Source organism: Dipodomys ordii, unplaced genomic scaffold (genome assembly GCF_000151885.1).
Source record: "Dipodomys ordii isolate 6190 unplaced genomic scaffold, Dord_2.0 Scaffold86, whole genome shotgun sequence".
In the NCBI taxonomy this organism is placed as follows: domain Eukaryota; kingdom Metazoa; phylum Chordata; class Mammalia; order Rodentia; family Heteromyidae; genus Dipodomys; species Dipodomys ordii.
In genome coordinates this window covers 647,342-665,569 of record NW_012267302.1, presented here as the reverse complement: position 1 = coordinate 665,569, position 18,228 = coordinate 647,342, and the positions used below count along the sequence as shown (strand labels likewise).

Sequence of the window (18,228 nt, the reverse complement as noted above, 5' to 3'; positions counted from 1 at the left end):
CCAGGTTCAGAGCTTTTACTCCCTGCAAGGTGCTGACCCACATTTTTTTTTGGTTGTGCCAGAACTGGGCTTGAATTCAGGGTAGTTCTCTACTACTTGAGTCACAGCTCCACTTCCAGTTTTTTTGTTTTGCTTTGTTTTGTTTTTGATAGTTATTTAGAGATAGTCTCATGGATTTGCCTGGATCACACCACGATCCTCAGACCTCAGCCTCCAGAGTAGCTAGGATAAAAGGTGTGAGCCACTGGTCCCTGCTGGCTATAGACTATTATTTTGTTGGTCATGGGGCTTGAACTTTGGGCCTGGGTGCTGTCCCTGTGCTCTTCAGCTCAAGGTGAGTGCTATACCACTTGAGCCAAAGCACCACTTCTGATTTTCTGGCGGTTTATTGTAGATAAGAGTCTCATGGGGCTGGGCATGTGGCCTAGAGGTAGAGTGCTTGCCTAGCATGCATGAAGCCCTGGGTTCAATTCCTCAGTACCACATAAACAAAAAAGGCCAGAAGTAGCGTTGTGGCTCAAGTGGTAGCATACAAGCCTTGAGCAAATGAAGCTCAGGGACAGTGCCCAGGCCTTGAGTTCAAGCCCCAGGACTGACCAAAAAAGAAAAGAAAAGAATCTCATGGACTTTCCTGCCTGGGCTGGCTTTGAACCACAATCCTCAGCTCTCAGCCTCTTAAGTGGCTAGGATTATAGGCATGGAGCCACTAAAGCCCAGCTTGGCTATAGACTCTTAATGACAGGTGCTCCCTGATTTCCAAAACTACCCTCCTCCTCCGTGACACCTCACTTCCATGGGAGCCATGGGAGGTGTATGTCCTCGCAGGACTTCCTCCTAGGCAGGTGGGGGCTGAAGAGGGAAGCAGTTTTCTTAATTACCTATAAAGGGCTCCAGAGCTTTTAATGATGGCTGGGCCGTCAGGACTGATTATGTCCTGCTGCTGTGCTGTGTGGCACTGTGTCAACACTGGAGGCAAACAGGGGCAAGCTGTGCTGGGCATCTCAGAGTTGCCTTAGCTCACACATCTGTTACCTGTGATGAGCCTCAGCTGAGGGGGAAGAGCACACTGGCCAGCAGGGAATGCAGGTCCCAGGAATCCCAGCATGTAGCCCAAGGGCAGCACTGCCAGGACTTACAACTATGTAGGCAGGAGGATAAGTTCAACTCCTTGATGCAAATTCCCAGATCCACCCCAGTCCTGATGCTCTGGGGGTGGGGAGGGGTGCAATCTGGCAGCAAAGTCCTGGAAGGTGGGGCTGATGTCTTACCCCCTGGGGGAAGTTAGTTTGGTGGGACATAGCTCAGGGTCCATTAGTGGCTTCAGGCCCAATAACCACCACCACATTCTGGCCTGGGATTGGACAGGGCACAGAGAAGAACAAAGGTCAAAGGGTATGCGGCCTCAAAGAGTTCATAATTCTGTTTCAATTCTCTTTGGTCGCCTAGAATGCAGGGGTGGCAGAAATGGGGACTAATTAGGAAAACTATTCAGTGACCAGAGTAGCACTGAAGGGTTCATGTTCTCCCCAAGCATGCCAGGCTCACAGGGCCATGCCACTATGCAGAAGTGGCATCCTTTGCAATCAGGCAGGGACACCTTGAGTAACAGCTGTTAGACATCAGAGGCATTTATAGGCTCTGTTCCTGGGATCAGAAGCTACTAGGAGCCCCCTGTTATGTACCACAGTCCCTACTTCACATTCCAGGGCAGCACAGGTGAGAATTAGGGCTCAAAGGAGCAGGAGGGAGAGACAAAATCACACACCAAGAAAGCTGGAAGCTGCTCTCTGGCCCAGATGGGTGAGCAAGGGTGTCTCTGCTCTCTTGAGGCAGTGGGAGACAGATGCCTCCTGCCCGTCAGGCCTGAGTTATCCACGACATAGGTTTTCTCTTGAGAGCTCATAAAGCAGCCGACACGGCAGGGCAGACCCAGCACTCAATAATCCTCCATCTCACTCTGAGCTGCCGTCACCGTATTCATTCTAAGTTATTCTTTTCAAAGGCTCAATCAATTTGAGGAGCATGGGCATCACTGGGCAAGGTCCTGCTGCCTGAGAGGCCAGGAAAGAGGCCCCTGGGTAGCACGGTAATGCCTGACAGGCTTCCTCTATTCACCAAGGCTTGAGGCTCTTGTCCCTCGTCCACCATGGCATGAAGGTGAGACAGAAAGAAGCCAAAGCTAGGGGTGAGGGCCCTGTACTTGAGGGACTGAAATGTCCTTCGTGCCCCCTCTGACCTGTGCCAAAGAGACTGGAGAGCCCATTAGTGAGGGTGAGAGAGCATGGCCTGGATCCAGAGCTCCACTTAAATGACTGTGAGCCTTGGGTAAGTGACAAACTGTCTCTGCCTCAATTTCCCCATGTGTCAAATGGGTTTAACCATTTCCTTCGCAGGAGGGTTGAGGTCTATCTGTGCAGGATGTGCAAAATGTCCATGCACAGTGCATACACACAGGAAGATGGCCATAAAGGGGGAGGTGAGTGACATGTGTCCTGAGGACAGGACAGAATAAGCTGGCCAATGGGCTCTGGCACCACCAGCATCAGGAGGGCATATTTTAGGGAAGCTCTAGGGTGGCCCTCATGTAAAGAGGGAAGGGAAGACTGGGGAAAGCCATGTTCCAGGCCAGACAGGAAGGTGGCAGTCACAGGAGGTGACCAGCCTGTCCGAAGGTGGACAGCACTTGCTGCCCAGTGAGATCAAGAGCTGCCCATTCCTGCAAGGGCCCCTGGTGGCAGGCAGCTGTGACAGGGACCTCCTGCTCTGTCTGGGATGTGGAACCAGGGGTTTCAGGGCCTTGTTCACATGAAGAGTGAGGATTTTCTTAGAAGAGGAATTCACAAACCACATGCCATAGTTCTACATCAGCAAGGGGGTTTGGCTCTATTGGCCTTCATTCCTACCCAAGCTGCTTCGTATCTGGTTCGCAAAAGTGCTAACCTACCCACCCCCCACTAACAAAAATAGTGTTGAGGATGATTCACATCTAGCAGTACTTACTATACACACACTTCTAAATGCCCTACTTCCACTCATCCAATCATTGCTCAGTTCCAGGAAGAGAGTATAATCATCAACCCCATTTTCCAACCAAGTAAACTGAGGTGAAATGGCTAGTGACACAGTTCATACTTGCTAAAACAACAACAACAAAAATATCTAGGAGAGGTAGAAGAGGAGGCACTTGAAGACAAATGATTCAACACAACCCACATTCATCATCTGTACAGCAACTTCACATCCAAAGCTCTTTCATGAGTTCCATCTGGCTCGGCCGTGTGATTATACCACTTCTGGAGGAGAAAAAAAGTGAGGCTCAGAGAGGTGAAGGGCCTCACCGGTGGTTGCACTGTTAGCAAGAAATAGAACTGGGACAGGTACTAGTAGCTCATGCCTGTAATCCTAGTTACTCAGGAGGCTGAGATCTAAAGGCTGTGGTTTGATTGGGTTGGTAGTGAGCCACACCTGGCAACCACACCTGTGTTCTAAGTAACCAACAGGCTGTAAGGGGGGTGGCTATGGCCTATGGGGTTTCTCGAGGGTGTGCCCCTCACCTGCTGTGGAGGATTTATGCTGCCCTGGAGAAAGGCAGAGGTGGCAAGGTTAGGGCAGCACCCAGGGCCCCCAAGTCCTAAAAGACACCTCTCCCTGAATGAGATCCTCTCAAGCTCTAGCCCTCTTCTCCATGCCAGATCATGTGACTGCACTGTGACACCACACCATATGGACTCAACAGTAAGTCCTGGGAAGCCTTGGGCAGGTCCCTCCCTCTTGGGGCTCAGTTTCTCCATCTGTACAATGAGACCATTTGCCCAGAACAGTGGTCACCAGAATGTCCTAATAAGGTCCGAGGGGTCTACTGAGGGTGAAGTGCTTCCCACCATCCACCCTGGCCTTAACTTCCACCCAAAATAATTCTTCTCCCTTAGCATCACCTATTCTGCTATGCTCCTCTGCTTCCCTCCCTCAGAAATCATCTATAGGACAAGGATTAGTGTTAGTACCTGCAACAGTGCCCAACACATAGAAGACACCACTGAGATGTGTCCTAAGTGAATGACAATAAGCGTGTGAGTGTGTGTGTGTGTGTGTGTGTGTGTGTGTGTGTGTATGTATGTATGTATGTATATGAGACTTCTGGGGGCAATTAAATTTGCCCCAACAGTTCCACAGCCAAAACAGAAATTAAAAACTCATCGTGGCTGCAGGAAAAGACAGAAAACTCTTTTGGTGGGAAAGGAAACTGCTCAAATTTGAATAAGCTTAATCATTAATAGCATTGAACTAATGGTATTTTCCTGCTTTCTGTAATTTTATGGTTGTGCAAGACATCAACATGCAGGAAAGCTGAGCAAGGGGAAGGAACTCTTTCTACTATTTTGGCAACTTTCTGGCAAGCCCAAAAGGAAAACAGAAAGAAGAGTTATCCCTCTGGCATTGACTGAGGCTCCCTACCTATAGTAAGGTTCCACGAACCTTAGGGATTGAGGAATTTTTTTTAACTCTAAGATCCATGTATTTGCTGCCATTATTACAAAGACAGCCAGCTTGTTCCTCTGGGGACTGCTTGCCTGTGGTGTATGATGCTCTGTCTTTGTGGCACCGCATAGAAGGACTTGCTCCTGGTTTTGGAGGGTCTCCTTTAGACATGGCCTGCCCCTCCCACTGCAACTTTCTTCATTTGCAACCAGGACTCCAGTGTGGGCCCCCTGGTGATCCCTTGGGGACTAGGGAGGAATAGTATGTATGTGGGGAACCCTGGCTGGTACATCCCTCAACCCCCACCCCCACCCCGTGCTGTCCAACTCTGTCCTTCATATCAGCCAGTGAGGGCTGCTTCTCCTTGGCTCTCATTACCAACCAGCCCCCTGAATTCACTCATGGGTTCACCCACCTGTGTGCAGAGAGCACCCACACCAATGTCACTCAGCACTAGCCAGACCCTGCCCCTCCACCCCGCCCCTCATCCTCTGTATCTGTGCTGACTAGTTCTGACTCCTGTAGTTTTACCAGCAGCCCTGAAAAGCACTGATGTGGATTTCCCTCCACATCAGCCCCAAGAAATTCTCTGGAGCAAAGAAACATAATTCTCTCCCTGTAGTTCTCCATCTTTTTCAGAAAGGAGAGGGAAGAAGAGCTTTTCTTCATTTAAAGAGCTAAGAGGGGATGAGCACAGAGGTACATGCCTATAATCCCAGCTATTCAGGAGAAATAGGCAAGAAGATCCTGGTTCAAATATGGTCCTGGGCAAAAAATTGAGACCCTTTCAGAGAAACAATCTAAAGAAAATAAAAAATGGCTAGGGCCATGGCTCAAGTAGTAGAGTCCCTACCCTTGGTAGGTGTATTCAAACCCCCGTACCACAAAAAAATTTTAAAAATTAAATAAAGAAAAAGGCCAAGGAAGAGAGGTCCAAAAGGAGGAGGTTAATCAATCCTCTGGGTCACTAGGTGTGAGGCTATCCCCAGAGGCCTGAACCTCTACAAGATGCCTCTCTTCCCTCCCTGTCTGGGTACTCCTCCCCCCCTCCCCCCCCCACCTCCCCAATCCCTCCCCTCCTACTTCCAAGTCCCAGTTTTGCCACCTTGTTCCTACCATTGCTGAGGGCCAGGTACCCACAGCCCTCCACTCCCAGGAGCTTTCCCTCCTCTTCACGGCTCCTCACAAGCACACAGCAACTCCATCTGCCACGACCACTGACTCGGGGTCAGCCCACCTGAAAATTGCTCTCCCTGGGTCCAAACGAAACAGCTGGGCATTGATGGAGTTTGCAGATAAATTAATCAGCATGGCTAGCAGCAATGCCAGCCGCTGTCTGGGCCTGATCCATCCTAATGGCTCCTGACAAGACTAATTTACTCGTGTAGGTGATTAGCATGGGCATTATCACCTTAATGGTGGCTGGAGACACTTTGGGGGTGCTGAGGAACTACAGGAAGGAAACTGGCAGGACATTTGCCATCCATTCATTCACTCATTCATCTGTCTACTCCTTCACAAGCAACCATCCGAGGGGACCACGGTGTGCCAATCCTCGTGCCTGGCACAGAGGACCTGGGCTTGGATTGCCCAGCTGTGGGCTGTAGATAACCCACCTGTGTTGGATAGCCATTTTGTGTCCACAAGAACCTCGCAGCTAAAGAGCCCCCGCAGGGGCCCCACAGTCAATAAAACATGACTCCAGCTCTTATGCACAAATACTAAAATGATCATTAATTGTAATGTCGATATTCATAACATTAATATTTCAAAATTAATAGTCCCATGGGGAGTCACATTCAAGTAACCACAGCAGAAATACCGGCTGCTTTCACAGAGCCAGAGACAAAGCTAATGGGTGGGAGTGGGGAGACTGGAGGAAACTTTGAGAGTTGCACCTGGAAAGGTGAATAGGATTTTGCAGGCAGAAAAGAGAAGGGGGTGCTCCAAGTCAAGGGATCACCCAAACGTGAGGTGCTGAGGTACAGAGCAAGCAGTGTGGCAGGATAGAAAGTGTCTGGGAGGAGTGGCAGGCTGGGATGGACAGGTTTACTTTTTCCTGTGGGTACTTAGGACAGGAATGGAGCCCTACCCCCTCTGTGGTTAAAGCCTGAGGATAGTGGCTGAGGTAGATGGCCCACGCCCTCTAGGACCCCACTGGGAATTGAGTCAGCTCAGTGTCTCCACGCCAGGCTTTCTGCTGCTGCTCTTTATTCCTCCCATGGGGCCAGCCAGCCCTCAGTGCCCTGAGAGCCCAAGCAAATATGCTGCCTGAACTGGGAAAGCAGCTGGGATGATAAAAAAAAAAAGCCATCTTAGCAAGGCATGGGCCTCACTGTTGACACACACAGGCACGTATAGCGTCTGTGCCATTGGAGGATGCTCTCCCAGGGCCACTCCTCAAGCAGTCGTCCCCAGGGTTAGGTCCCCAACATTCCCTCCTCACACCTTGGCAAGTAAAGCCCCTGGTTGAGCCTCCAACAGGGACGACAGGTGGCATGGAGCCAGCTGCAATTCCTGCCTTAAAAGATCCCCTACATGCTCACAGACTTCAGGCACTCCATCAAGCACCTCAAGTTCCATGCAAAGGGCTGTGTCCTGGGTACACAGAAAGGTCCCAGTCCATCTGAACGATTCATAGTCTAAGAGGGAGACCAACAAGCAACTAACAACCATGCCTGGCACTAAGAGGCAGGTGAGCAGACACAGGGAAAAGCCTGAAAGGAGGGAACCAGGGAGGCCCCAGAGAGGGCCACATCTGAACTTAACAGATACAGTGATGTTTACTATGCTGTCAAGGTCCAGAGGAAGGAGCTTGCATTTAAAAAACCACAAGAAGGCTGGGAGCTGGTGGCTCATGCCTATAAACCTAGCTACTAAGGGGGCTGAGATCTGAGGATCATGGTTCAACTCTAGCCCGGGCAGAAATGTTGGAGAGACTCATCTCCAATTAACCACCAGGAAACCAGAAGTGGAGCTGTGGCTCAAAGTGATAGAGTGAGCAACAAGAATACAAGGACAGCAGTAGGCCTCAAGTTCAAGCTCCACAGGGGACAGTGCCCAGACTGTGAGTTCAGGCTCTAAAACTGGCACAAGTATGTACACACACGCGCTGATACTAAGGGATGAACTCAGGGTCTGAGCTCTTTTCTTTAACCTTTTCACTCAAGGCTGGTACTCTGTAATGTGAATCACAGCTTCATTTCTGGCTTTTTAAAAATAGTTTTTAGAGATAAGAATCTCAGGAGTTTGCTGCCCAGGCTGGCTTTGAACTTGATCCTTATATCTCAGCCTCCTGAGTAGCTAGAATGACAGGTGTTGAGCTACCAAAAAAGCCCGGCTGGCTGGCTGCATTTATGCCATGTAAGAAAAGTCACTACCACAATGAAGGGGTAAAATTGTCCAAAAAGAAATGTACTCATTATCTGACTTATTTAACTGTAATCCCTCTGTACATCACCTTTATAACAACAATTTTAAAAAGAATAGCGAACTCACTACTGCTGGGAGGAGACAGGCTAGAAACAAGGACGCCACCAATCCCTATGGAACTATGGTGATGAGTAAGAAGGTTCTCAAACTATTTTGAAGATGAAGCCAAGAGGATTTTCTGATGGGCTGGATGTGAGGGAAGGGAGAAAAAGGAGGTGGAGAGGACACTGAGTTTGCAACCTGAGCAAGGAGCAGGATGAACCTGCAGTTGACCAGGATATACAGGTTGAGGGGGAAGCAGGTGTTGCAGGGAGGATGTGAGCACAAGTTCAGCCATGGGCTTGTGGAGATAAAGATGTCCTGTAGACATGGAGGTGGAAAGGCTATGCATAAAGGTAGCTATAATGGCACCTGGAGTCTCCTCTGAAGTATGGCCCAGGCAGGAGGTCAAGCTCCAGAAGTTGCCAGCTTTCAGATAGAGCCTAACACAGGGGAATTGGAGGGATCGGTGTGGAAGAGAAGACATGAGAGGGAACATGAGAAGGGACATCAAGAGTATGGTGGGGGTGGGGGAAGGGTCTTCCCAAAGAGGGAAAAGATCAACTACTGGAAGTCCTCCAGGATCAAGAATTAAAGATGGATTGAACAACTGGAGCCATATTGGTGGGGTATCTGGAGTCAGCTCAGGAGGCAGACTTAGAGATAGTGCCCCACAGCCTTGTCCCTCACATCATGTCCTGTGGCCATCCATGAATGATAGCTAGGCCAAGGTCAGATGACATATATCAGCCTGCCCAGAGTTGATCTGCCCTGTCCTGTCCTGTCTTTCCTTGCCCAGGTTCTGCTGCCCTGTGACTAATGCTCACATCTAGAACAAGACACATGGGGATGAGAAGCACTGTCTGGAAAAGCAGTGTTACATTAATTAGGCTGGGAGAAAGCAGAGCTACTTAATTACTTCCTCTAGATTCTGTCTTCTCCAGCTAGAAGGTAGTCTTCAAAAAGAATATCACTTTGTAATCCTAGCTACTCAAAGAGGCTGAGATCTGAGGATCACAGTTCAAAGCTAGCCCAAGTGGGAAAGTCTGTGGGACTCTTATCTTCAATTAACCCATCAGAAAATCAGAAGTGGACCTGTGGCTCAAAGGGCTAGAGAGCTAGCCTTGAGCAAAAGAGCTCAGGACAGCACCCAAGCCCTGAGTTCAAGCCCAACAACCAACACAGAAAGAAAGACTGAAAGACAGAAAGACAGAGAGAAAGACAGACAGAAAGAAAGAAAGGAAGGAAGAAAGAAAGAAAGAAAGAAAGAAAGAAAAAGAAAGAAAGAAAGAAAGAAAGAAAGAAGGAAAGAAAGAAGGAAAAGAAAAGAAAGAAAAAGAGCCAGGCGCCGGTGGCTCATGCCTATAATCCTAGCTACTCAGGAGGCTGAGATCTGAGGATTGCGGTTCAAAGCCAGCCGGGGCAGGAAAGTCCATGCGACTCTTATCTCCAATAAAAACCACTAGAAAACTGGAAGTGGCACTGTGGCTCAAGTGGTAGAGCACTCGCCTTGAGCTCAAGAGCGCAGGGACAGCGCCCAAGCTCAGAGTTCAAGCCCCACAACCGACCAAAAAAAAAAAAAAAAAAGAACATCACAAAAAAAGCTGGAGTTCAAGATAGTGTGGAGTTAGCAAGAGGCTTCACAATGTCCTCAAAGGACTTCAGATGACTGCACTGTTCCCTCTCATTCTACTCCCCTATGCTTGGAATTAAAGCCAGAGCATAACAAATGGGAAGGGCAATGGTCTAATCCCCAACCATGCAGAGCATGTTCACAGAAATGACTTGTACAGAGAGAGACTGTAGCCAAACTACTTCTGATTCTCAAAAGGGATTTACAAGATGAATTAATACATTAAAAACACTTAGGATACTGTCGTGAGCATTCCATCTATGCACTTTAACACTGTATTATATAAACATGGTCATATATAGCATATTATCATTATTATTCTGCAGACAGACCTAGACCAGTAGACAGGCATTACTGGGAGCCAGACGACTTCTAGCCTCCAGTGAGCTGATAGCCTGGCTTAGGATCTGCCACTAGTTATTGGCATTAACTACTACGATAGCCCTGGCTTCTTTGTGTGCTTGGCTGATCCCATGTGAGCCTGTGGCTGACCACCTCCCCTGGGTTCTCCTTCATTACCCATAGGACATTGAAGGTTTTGGAAATCAGTGCATTTTATATAAATTACCCCAGCAGGCCAGTGAGGAGAATTAGCCTGGTTTTTCAGATTGGAACGCTGTGATTCAGAAGGAAAATGGCCAGTAGAAGTCAAACTTCAAAGTCAAGTCTCTAGGCTAGCCCTTCTCCAATCACATAGCAGGCAAGGAGCTAGTCCTCTGGTTAAGCTGTTTCGATTGCTACCCCTACCTAGCCACTACTGGTCACAGGCCAAAGCCAATATCTACCCAAGGCCACATGTGTGCCACAGTGAGAGCCTGAAACTCTGCCTGGGCTAGCCAAAGTCACCCAAACCAAAGCCATTCAGGACGTTTTTCCCTCTCTTTATGAGATGCAAAAACTAGAGCCAGAGAGGTTTAGTACTGTGCTCAAGGTCATACAGAAAGGAATACAAACTTGACTCTCGACTTTCAAGCCAGAGTCATGTTGCCCTATCCTGATACAAAAGGAAGAAAAGACAGGAATGTCCTGGGCCAGCACCAGCCCTCCTCCGAGAGAGGAGCAGAGCTGTCTGCCAGCTTAGGGGGCTCCCTCCATTCTGTGGCCTCCTAGTGCCAGGGATCAATTCCCATATCACTAAACAGAAGCCTTGCTGGGACAGGCAAGTGCAGCATTCACAAGCTGTAGTCTTGGAGCTGTTCTGACAGGGGAGTGCAATTAATGCTGTTGTTTGCAAAAAAAAGAAGCCAGAGGTTCTGAGACGAGGCTAACAGGAGTAGGGCCTACTGGGAAGTCCTAGGTAAGCACCTGACCACCACCTTCCCCGCAGCACTAGGCTCTTTGCACCCCCACCAAATATGGCCATGTAGTGTCCCAGGCAAGGACACAGCTGGCCCTGCTCACACCAGAGGGGTCTTTACTTATTGGTGGCTGGCCACACATCTACCTCAGATGTCTACCTGCTCCAGTATGTGCCCTTTACCACAAAGGGCTCTCTCACAGGATGGGTGGAAATGGGCAGCTATCAATGCCAGTGAGTGTGAAGGGAAGGGTCATTTTCAGGACCCTGCTCAAATGACCAAATCTTCCACCCACCTCCCCACTTTCCTGTCTACCATATCCTCAAAGATGACCTATGGCTGGGCACTAGTGGCTCATACCTGTAGTCCTAACTACTCAGGAGACTGAGATCTGAGGATCATGGTTCAAAGCCAGCCTGAGCAAGGAAAGTCTGTGAGACTCTTATCTCCAATTAACCACCAGAAAACCAGAAGTAGCACTGTGGCTCAAGTGGTAGAGTGCTTGCCTTGAGTTGAAGAGCTCAGGGACAGCGCCCAGGCCCAGAGTTCAAGTCCCATCAAAAGAAAAAGATGACCTCTGCTCCCTCCAGACATCCAGTTACTCAGGACACCAATTTCTGTATCCATCTGTCTAATATCCCTCTGGGAAAGGCTAGGGTCTGGCACCAAGGGGATGGCCCACTGGTATCTAGCAATACAATATGATCCACATAGCCAGCAGTTCATTCTTTTACTGACCATAGGCATTGGCACCCACACTGCAGGCCTGTGTCAGCCCCATACAGGGTCTATGAGGGATGGAGCCACACCACTCAAAGCTACCAAAAGAGCACAGCAAGTTACAAATCCAGGGCCCTGCATTCAGTTCCAGCCCAGCCTAGAGCAACAAGAAGTCCAGCAGGGCCCCCAAAGGAATTATAGGCCCATTTTCCATCTAAGCCTTTACAAAAACATTTCAAGAGGCAGGCATCCCCCACACCAAGCTCCCAGATCCCCAAATCTTAGCCCCTAAGCCCATCTTCATCTGCATACATGGCTGTCACCAAAGGTGGAGTCACTTTTCTCTGTGGCCTCCCACAGTACTGTGCCCAGCACTCTCTGAAAGAGAACCTCCAACAAGAATGACAGGGATCCTCCTGTGTCCTCCAGTGGCAGGGCAAGAAGCGTCGAGCTGCCTGAGACCCCCACTTCAGCAGAGTTTTGAAGACACACATACCTACTGTGCCACATGCCCTCATTTGGCTTATGTGAGAGAATACTTTTTTAAAGAAAGCATTTTGGTGGAAACTCCACACTCTTCCTCTCTCCAAGCTGACCTTACTCATTTGCAAGGATGATGGACAGAAAGATCTGTATACCCTCTGATCTACCCTGATACTTTGATGTGTGCACACAGTCTCTTCCCTCCTACCACAGAGCAGGCCACCTAGAGGGTAAGAAAGCCCAGATTACAGGTACCATCCCTAAAGTGTCCTAAAGGGAATGAGAGGACAGATGTCTTGAGGGCAGATGGGTGCTGTTCCCCTTGTGCTCCTAGGCATGGCCCCTGCCCATCACATAGCAGCTGCTAAGATCTTGCAATCCAACCTCATTTCTGAGGAGTTCTGGGTCCCCAGAGCTGATTTGCTCTACAGAGCAGGGAACCAGACAGGAGAACAGACCTATGGCAACAAGCCTAGAGGAGACGAGCATGCTATCAGAGTGCTCACATCACCTCCTTATCTCTAGTGACTGAGCATAGCAAACTTAGCTCAGAAAACTGAATCATCACAGAAAAGCACAAAGGGCTGCACAACAAGCTACAATAGCAGTCATCTGCAAATACCAGAAAGGGTCTGGAGCCCAAGAGTCATGAGCCATTCTGTGGGGCAAAACTAGTTCCAAAAATGAAATGAAGTACCAGGATGTAATGCGACAACCCTTTTTTATTTATAACCCACCTCTGTTCCAATGGGCCACAATGGGAAGAAGTGAGTGCCCTGTTCCTGAGGGTATTCAAGCAGGGGCCAGATGACACCATGGAATTTATCCCAGTAATGATGCTCTTGACCTCTAAGATCCCCATCACTTGTGGGAAGTGAGATCTTTCCATGCCACCCCTTACTCTTGCCAGACCCAGAATCAAACTCACCCACAGGTGTGTCCTCACTGATCAGCAGGTATGTGTCAAAGAAGTGATTGATAAAGAAAGGCAGCCGGTTCACCTGGCCTGGAAGTTAGAGGACAAGAACATTAGCTCAGGACCCCCACCAGCTTCATGCATTTTTCAAAGAGATGCAAAGTGGTGTCTGTGTGGGCACCCAATCTGCCTGCAGTGCTATCAACTTCCCAGGACCCTGAAGGTCATTGTCAGGTTACATGGTCACAAGTGACTACTGAGTGCTGGCCCTATTGAGCCATGGGCACAGAATGCACACACGTTTTGTAAACTGCAAAAATAAATGAGTATAAAATACCTCCTTACACTTTTACTATTTGAGATAGTAGGTTAAGTAACACATATTTTTAAAAGGGATTTTATTTTATGCTTCTAAAGTGGGTGCTGAAAAATTTAAACTCACACCTATGGCTGTGTGGTAATTCTATTGGACAGCATGGCTTGGAATAGAACCTGAGCTTTGCAAGGTCCATGGCTCAGCTGACCATACTAACCGCAGCATGTGGGGCTAGGGTTAGAACACCCTCAGTACATGTCTGTCCTGTAAATGAGCAGCTACTCGATCTCATAGAAAGAAGGATAATCAAAGTGTCACAGATGACACATGTGGAATAGTTTATACAATGCTAACATAGCCTCCTATGTGATCTTGACCCAATGCCAGCCAGCAGGGCAGGTGCTCTTCCATGCCTCCTTACTGTGGAAAGCAAGGACTAGAATCACAAGTGAGCAGCTCAAGCTTACTTGCACAGCTGGCCAGTGGCATGGGCCACACACCACCCAGACTTGGAAGCACACCCTGCTAATCCAGTGCCCCTGCCAACCTTGCAGGGTCTGGAAGGTGATGCCCATGTGGGTGGAGGAACTTGGTGTCTGTGAAGAGCCCTGCCCAGACCAAGGCTCCACATGAAGCCTCCCCAGGGCTAGCTTCACCTCTCTTCCAGCCTTCCCCCTGTGGTAGGAAAGTGAGACCCCTTCCCCACCTCAGTTGCTGTCACCCAGAGGCAGCTGGGCTCCTGCTGGGTCCTCCAGGGGCCCTGGATGTGGCAGGGGCAGCTCTCCCTGTCCTCTTGTCTGCTGGCCTCAGGCTCTTTCCATATCTTTTCTCCTTTATTGTTTAGGTAGCCAGGCTGCAGCTCTTTCTGGTCCCTGTAACACTTTGGCCAAGATTACTGGCCTTTCTGCCTTCATGCCAAGTTCCTATTCATTCATTACCACTTCTCTTTCATGTCCCTTCCACCTGGAAGCCTTTCCTTACTACCCTGAATATGTGTGTGCCCTCCTACCCTCTGGGAGGGGCTAGTGGTCAATCTCTCATCTTCTTTGTAACCTCTTTGTGTCTCTTTGTAGCCACACCATCTTTCCATGCCTTTGTTTACTCTGGCAAAATACCCACAATAATGGGACTTATTTCACAGTTGACCCAAGGAGGGAAGCAAGTACTCCATAAATGGTAGCTATTATTAAAACTGGCAGGGTTGGGAAAGTGGCGCAGTGGTAGAGTGATTGACTTGCATGCATGAGGCCCTAGGTTTGATTCCTCAGCACCACACAAGGAGAAAAAGCCAGAAGTGTAGCTGTGGCTCCAGTGGTAGAGCACTAGCCTTGACCTAAAGAGCTGAGGGACAGTGCCCAGGCCCAGAGTTCAGGCCCCATGACCAACAATAACAACAACAAAACCACTGGCATTACTACTGCCTTTGAAGCCAGGTTTGGTGGGGGGGGGGAGGGCAGGGAGAATGTTAGCTTCTGACCCCTGCTGGGGGCCCTGGGCTTCCAAGACAGTGAAGCAGAGAGGCACTGAGAGGAGATAGCCTCCAGCACCCAGAGAATTCAGTATCAGGCTGGTGGGCGAGAGCAGGAAACTAGGGAGAAAAGTACATTTGTGGGCAGCCACTTGGTTCATTTCGAAATTTCCTTTCTTAGGACCTGCCAATAATCAGGGCTGCAAGCACTGCACAGGCAGCTGGTTGGACTTGGGGATATGTGTGTCAGCTGCCATAGACCAAGCAGGTCTTGAGTTCTCAAATAGCATGCACCAGGCCTGCCCCTCCCCTGCCCCCCCCCAACCCTGAGGCTGCTGGTCTCTGCTATTTTGGGCACTGCCTGATTCTGTCCAAAGACAAGTGTTGTTCCTAGAGCATGGTGGGTGGCAGCTGGCCTTGGGGACTGAAGGACAGTTGTTTCTGAAGCCATTTTTCCCATGCAGTCCATCCTCCTAGAATCTCTCTTCCTGTTCCCATACCCCAACATAGGGTCCCTCTCCACTTGCTCTCCATGCAATCCTATGGTCCTGGTTGAGCCCTCTTCTGTCCCTGAAAGTCACAGCTAGTTTGGTCTCAGGGACAAGCCCTCCATGATGTCAACCCTCACCTCCTGTGAGCCTGCCACCCCTTGATCTTCTTCCTGCCTCTTCCCCTGGCTTCCAGGTGCCTCTCAGGTCTGTGAAGGAAGGAGCTATAAGGCCTGAGGAGCTTCTGCCCTGTCCCATACCCATCTGTGGGCTGGGAGAATCCTACTGAGTTCTGCCGGTCATCCAGCTACTAGATGTGAGAAAGCCTTGGCCATGGGGCTGCTGGCTTCCCCCACTGAGGCGAGGGTGGAAGGTTCTGGCCACTGGAATGTGGTGGCCACACTGTAGACCCTGTACAGTGATCCCTGGTAGCATGGCAGGGCCTTCTCCCCAGCTTGAGGCTAGAAAGTGAAGAGCCCAAGAGACAGAAGATGGTACCCAGGGCATCTCTCAGTACTCCCTGGGCAGACCTTGTTTCTCCTTGTGGGGGAGGGAAAAGGTAGGCAGAGAGCTCCCTGTCACAGGAGCATTCCAGGAAGGATGCCTCCAAACAGAATAGCAGAGAGGGGACCTTCCCTGGCTGAAGAATGTTAATGGCACGTTAGCAAGGCTGAGGCTGCTGCTTCCTCCAGAGGCTCTTCCAGCTCCCAGAAGTGGCAAAGGGGCCTGTGTCACCAGGCACGCGTGCCCACAGCTCTTCCTTGGGGACAACTTGGCCCTGAGGGACCTTGTGTATGACATGCCCGTAGTTCTAGTCTTCCTTCAGTACAGTCAGAGCTGCCTTGTTCCTTGCTACCCACTGTCCAGGGAGAGGAGAGTGGGTGCCCAGGAGGCCTTCCTGGCCTCCCCTGAGGGTACCAAAGTGGCTCCTGGAGGAGAGAGTTGCTGCTGAAAGAGTGCCAATACCTTGCTTGGCTGTTTCCCCCCTGGGTGCCTTCTCCCTTCTCTCCTTGTCTAAAATGGCAGTCAGTCTTCAAAGGTCAAATGAAAAGCTTTCCCTTTTGGCTGCAGCCCAAGGGCTCCCACCTTCAGGGAGACTTTTCAGGAGTATGGGCATCTCTAGGACCACACTATTCACCTACCTGTGTGTTGCAGTACAGCAGGTATACTCTGCTATACCCTAAGCCCCTTTAATGAGTGGTACCTACCTGCCCCCAGCAAAGGTGGGCACAATGCATACAGGACATCACATAGGAGGCACTGAAAAGACAGCCAGGAAACTGAACATACCTAACCCAAAAGCCCAAGGAAAGGGCAGTTCACGGTCACAGAACAGAGCTGAAGTATTTCTCAGAGCTCCTCCCATCCCCCTGTGTGTCTTGGGCCCCTGGGAACAGCAGGGTATTTTCAGCCCTGTGTGAGCCACAGCTGAGGCCCAGACAGGGAAATGCATCTTGAGTCACATAGCACAGCAGGTCTCTGGATCCCACAGCACCAAACTGCATAGCTGGCCTGAGAATCCCCTAGTCTGGCCTCCCAGGCAAAGGCCAGGGAGGGGAAGCAGGGAGGGCTGGACTTACCCCAACATCCAGAAATCAGCACAAGAAACCAGATCACAAGGAAGCAGGCAGCCACGTGGCACCTCATGGCTCCTGGAGACACAAAGAAGAAAAGGGTGAGATACTCCTTTCTACTATATTTATGGCCTCCCCACCCCTAGAATCCCTACTTCTACAGCCTCAGAAAGAACCTGGTCTGAGAAGGGGGAGAAGGAACAGTTCCCTATGAAGGAAGGGCAGGAATAAGAGGGAGGATCTGTGTCATTCAATTTTATCATCATCTAACCCAGTGGGATGGCCTGGTCCTCTTTGCCCTTTGGGATGAGGGATGGCAGGAAAAGCTCAAAGCAGGCTCAGAATCTGTTCTGGGCTCAGTGGGTAGAGGGATGGGATGTTGCTGCTTACTGAGACCACATCTCCCAAGCATCGCAGTGTAGGGATTGTAGACAGGGTTAAGGAATGGTACTGACCAAGAAGACAGAGTTGGTATGGGCTTAGTGAGTCCACCAAGCCAACATTGGTGACCAGTGCTCTCTTCCTGTTTTTACTCCGGTCACATTATCTTGGAGATGTTATCTTTTGACCTTGAAGATGAGGAAGCAGCAGGCCACGAGGTCCAAGAGGCACAGAGCAATAGAGAGCTGCCCAAGGACCCCACAGCAAATCTGTTGGAAGCTGACACTGAATGCTGGAGAGCTCAGAGTTAAGGTATGGAAAGATTTGAGGCACAGCTGATGGAGCTCAGTAAGGCCAGGTCCCATCTAGAAGGCAGGCTTGGAGGTGACTGTGTCCTAACCTTCGGTCCTGGCCCCTAGGCTGTAAGGAACTGCCTCAAAGCAACATCAGAGGTTCAAGCTCATTGGCTGGGAGTTCTACTTTTCCTAGGACAGTTAGCTCCACCCATCATCCTTCAGTAAGCACCCACTTGTCATCTTACCAAGGGTACCACTCCTTGGCCCATGAATCAAGGTCTAGAGGCTGGCAGCCATGAAACAACTTGCTTAGAGACTCTACTGGCAGTGATGGAAGAAAACTTGGACCCAAGGTGACATGTTACCTCCTCATCAATAAGTGGCTGGGAGAGGCACAGGGAAGAGAATGGAACTGGAACCAGGAAAGGACCTGGTGGAGAGACTTCCACACTCTGCCAAGCTTGGGGCATGAGATTCAGAAAGGCCCCATTTTTTTGTGCCAGTGCATGGGCTTGAACTCAGGGCCAGGGCATTGTCCCTTAGTTCTTTGCTTAAGACTGGTGCTATCCACTTGAGCCATACCTCCACTTCTGGCTTTTTGATGGTTAATTAGAAAAAAGAGTCTCATGGACTTTCCTGTCCAGGCTGGCTTCAAACCACAATCCTCATACCTCAGGCCTCCTGAGTAACTGGGATTACAGGTGT

The 18,228-nt window shown here is 49.8% G+C and overlaps 1 protein-coding gene across 6 annotated transcripts in view; it reads right to left on the bottom strand.

Moving 5' to 3' along the window:
• Positions 1-16,979, bottom strand: part of Cdh23 (cadherin-related 23) — a 323,607-nt gene extending 306,628 nt beyond the window's left edge. For all 6 annotated transcript variants that reach the window (XR_001175416.1, XM_013025633.1, XM_013025635.1 and 3 more), the window contains exons 1-2: positions 16,853-16,979; positions 13,013-13,090 (exon numbers count right to left, since the gene is read on the bottom strand). Coding sequence is in view for 5 of the 6 variants with exons in the window: in XM_013025633.1 (XP_012881087.1) it covers positions 13,013-13,090; positions 16,853-16,919 (145 nt within the window). In the remaining variant the exon portion in view is untranslated. The remainder of the gene's footprint in view (positions 1-13,012; positions 13,091-16,852) is intronic.
• Between the last annotated feature and the right edge of the window lie 1,249 nt (positions 16,980-18,228).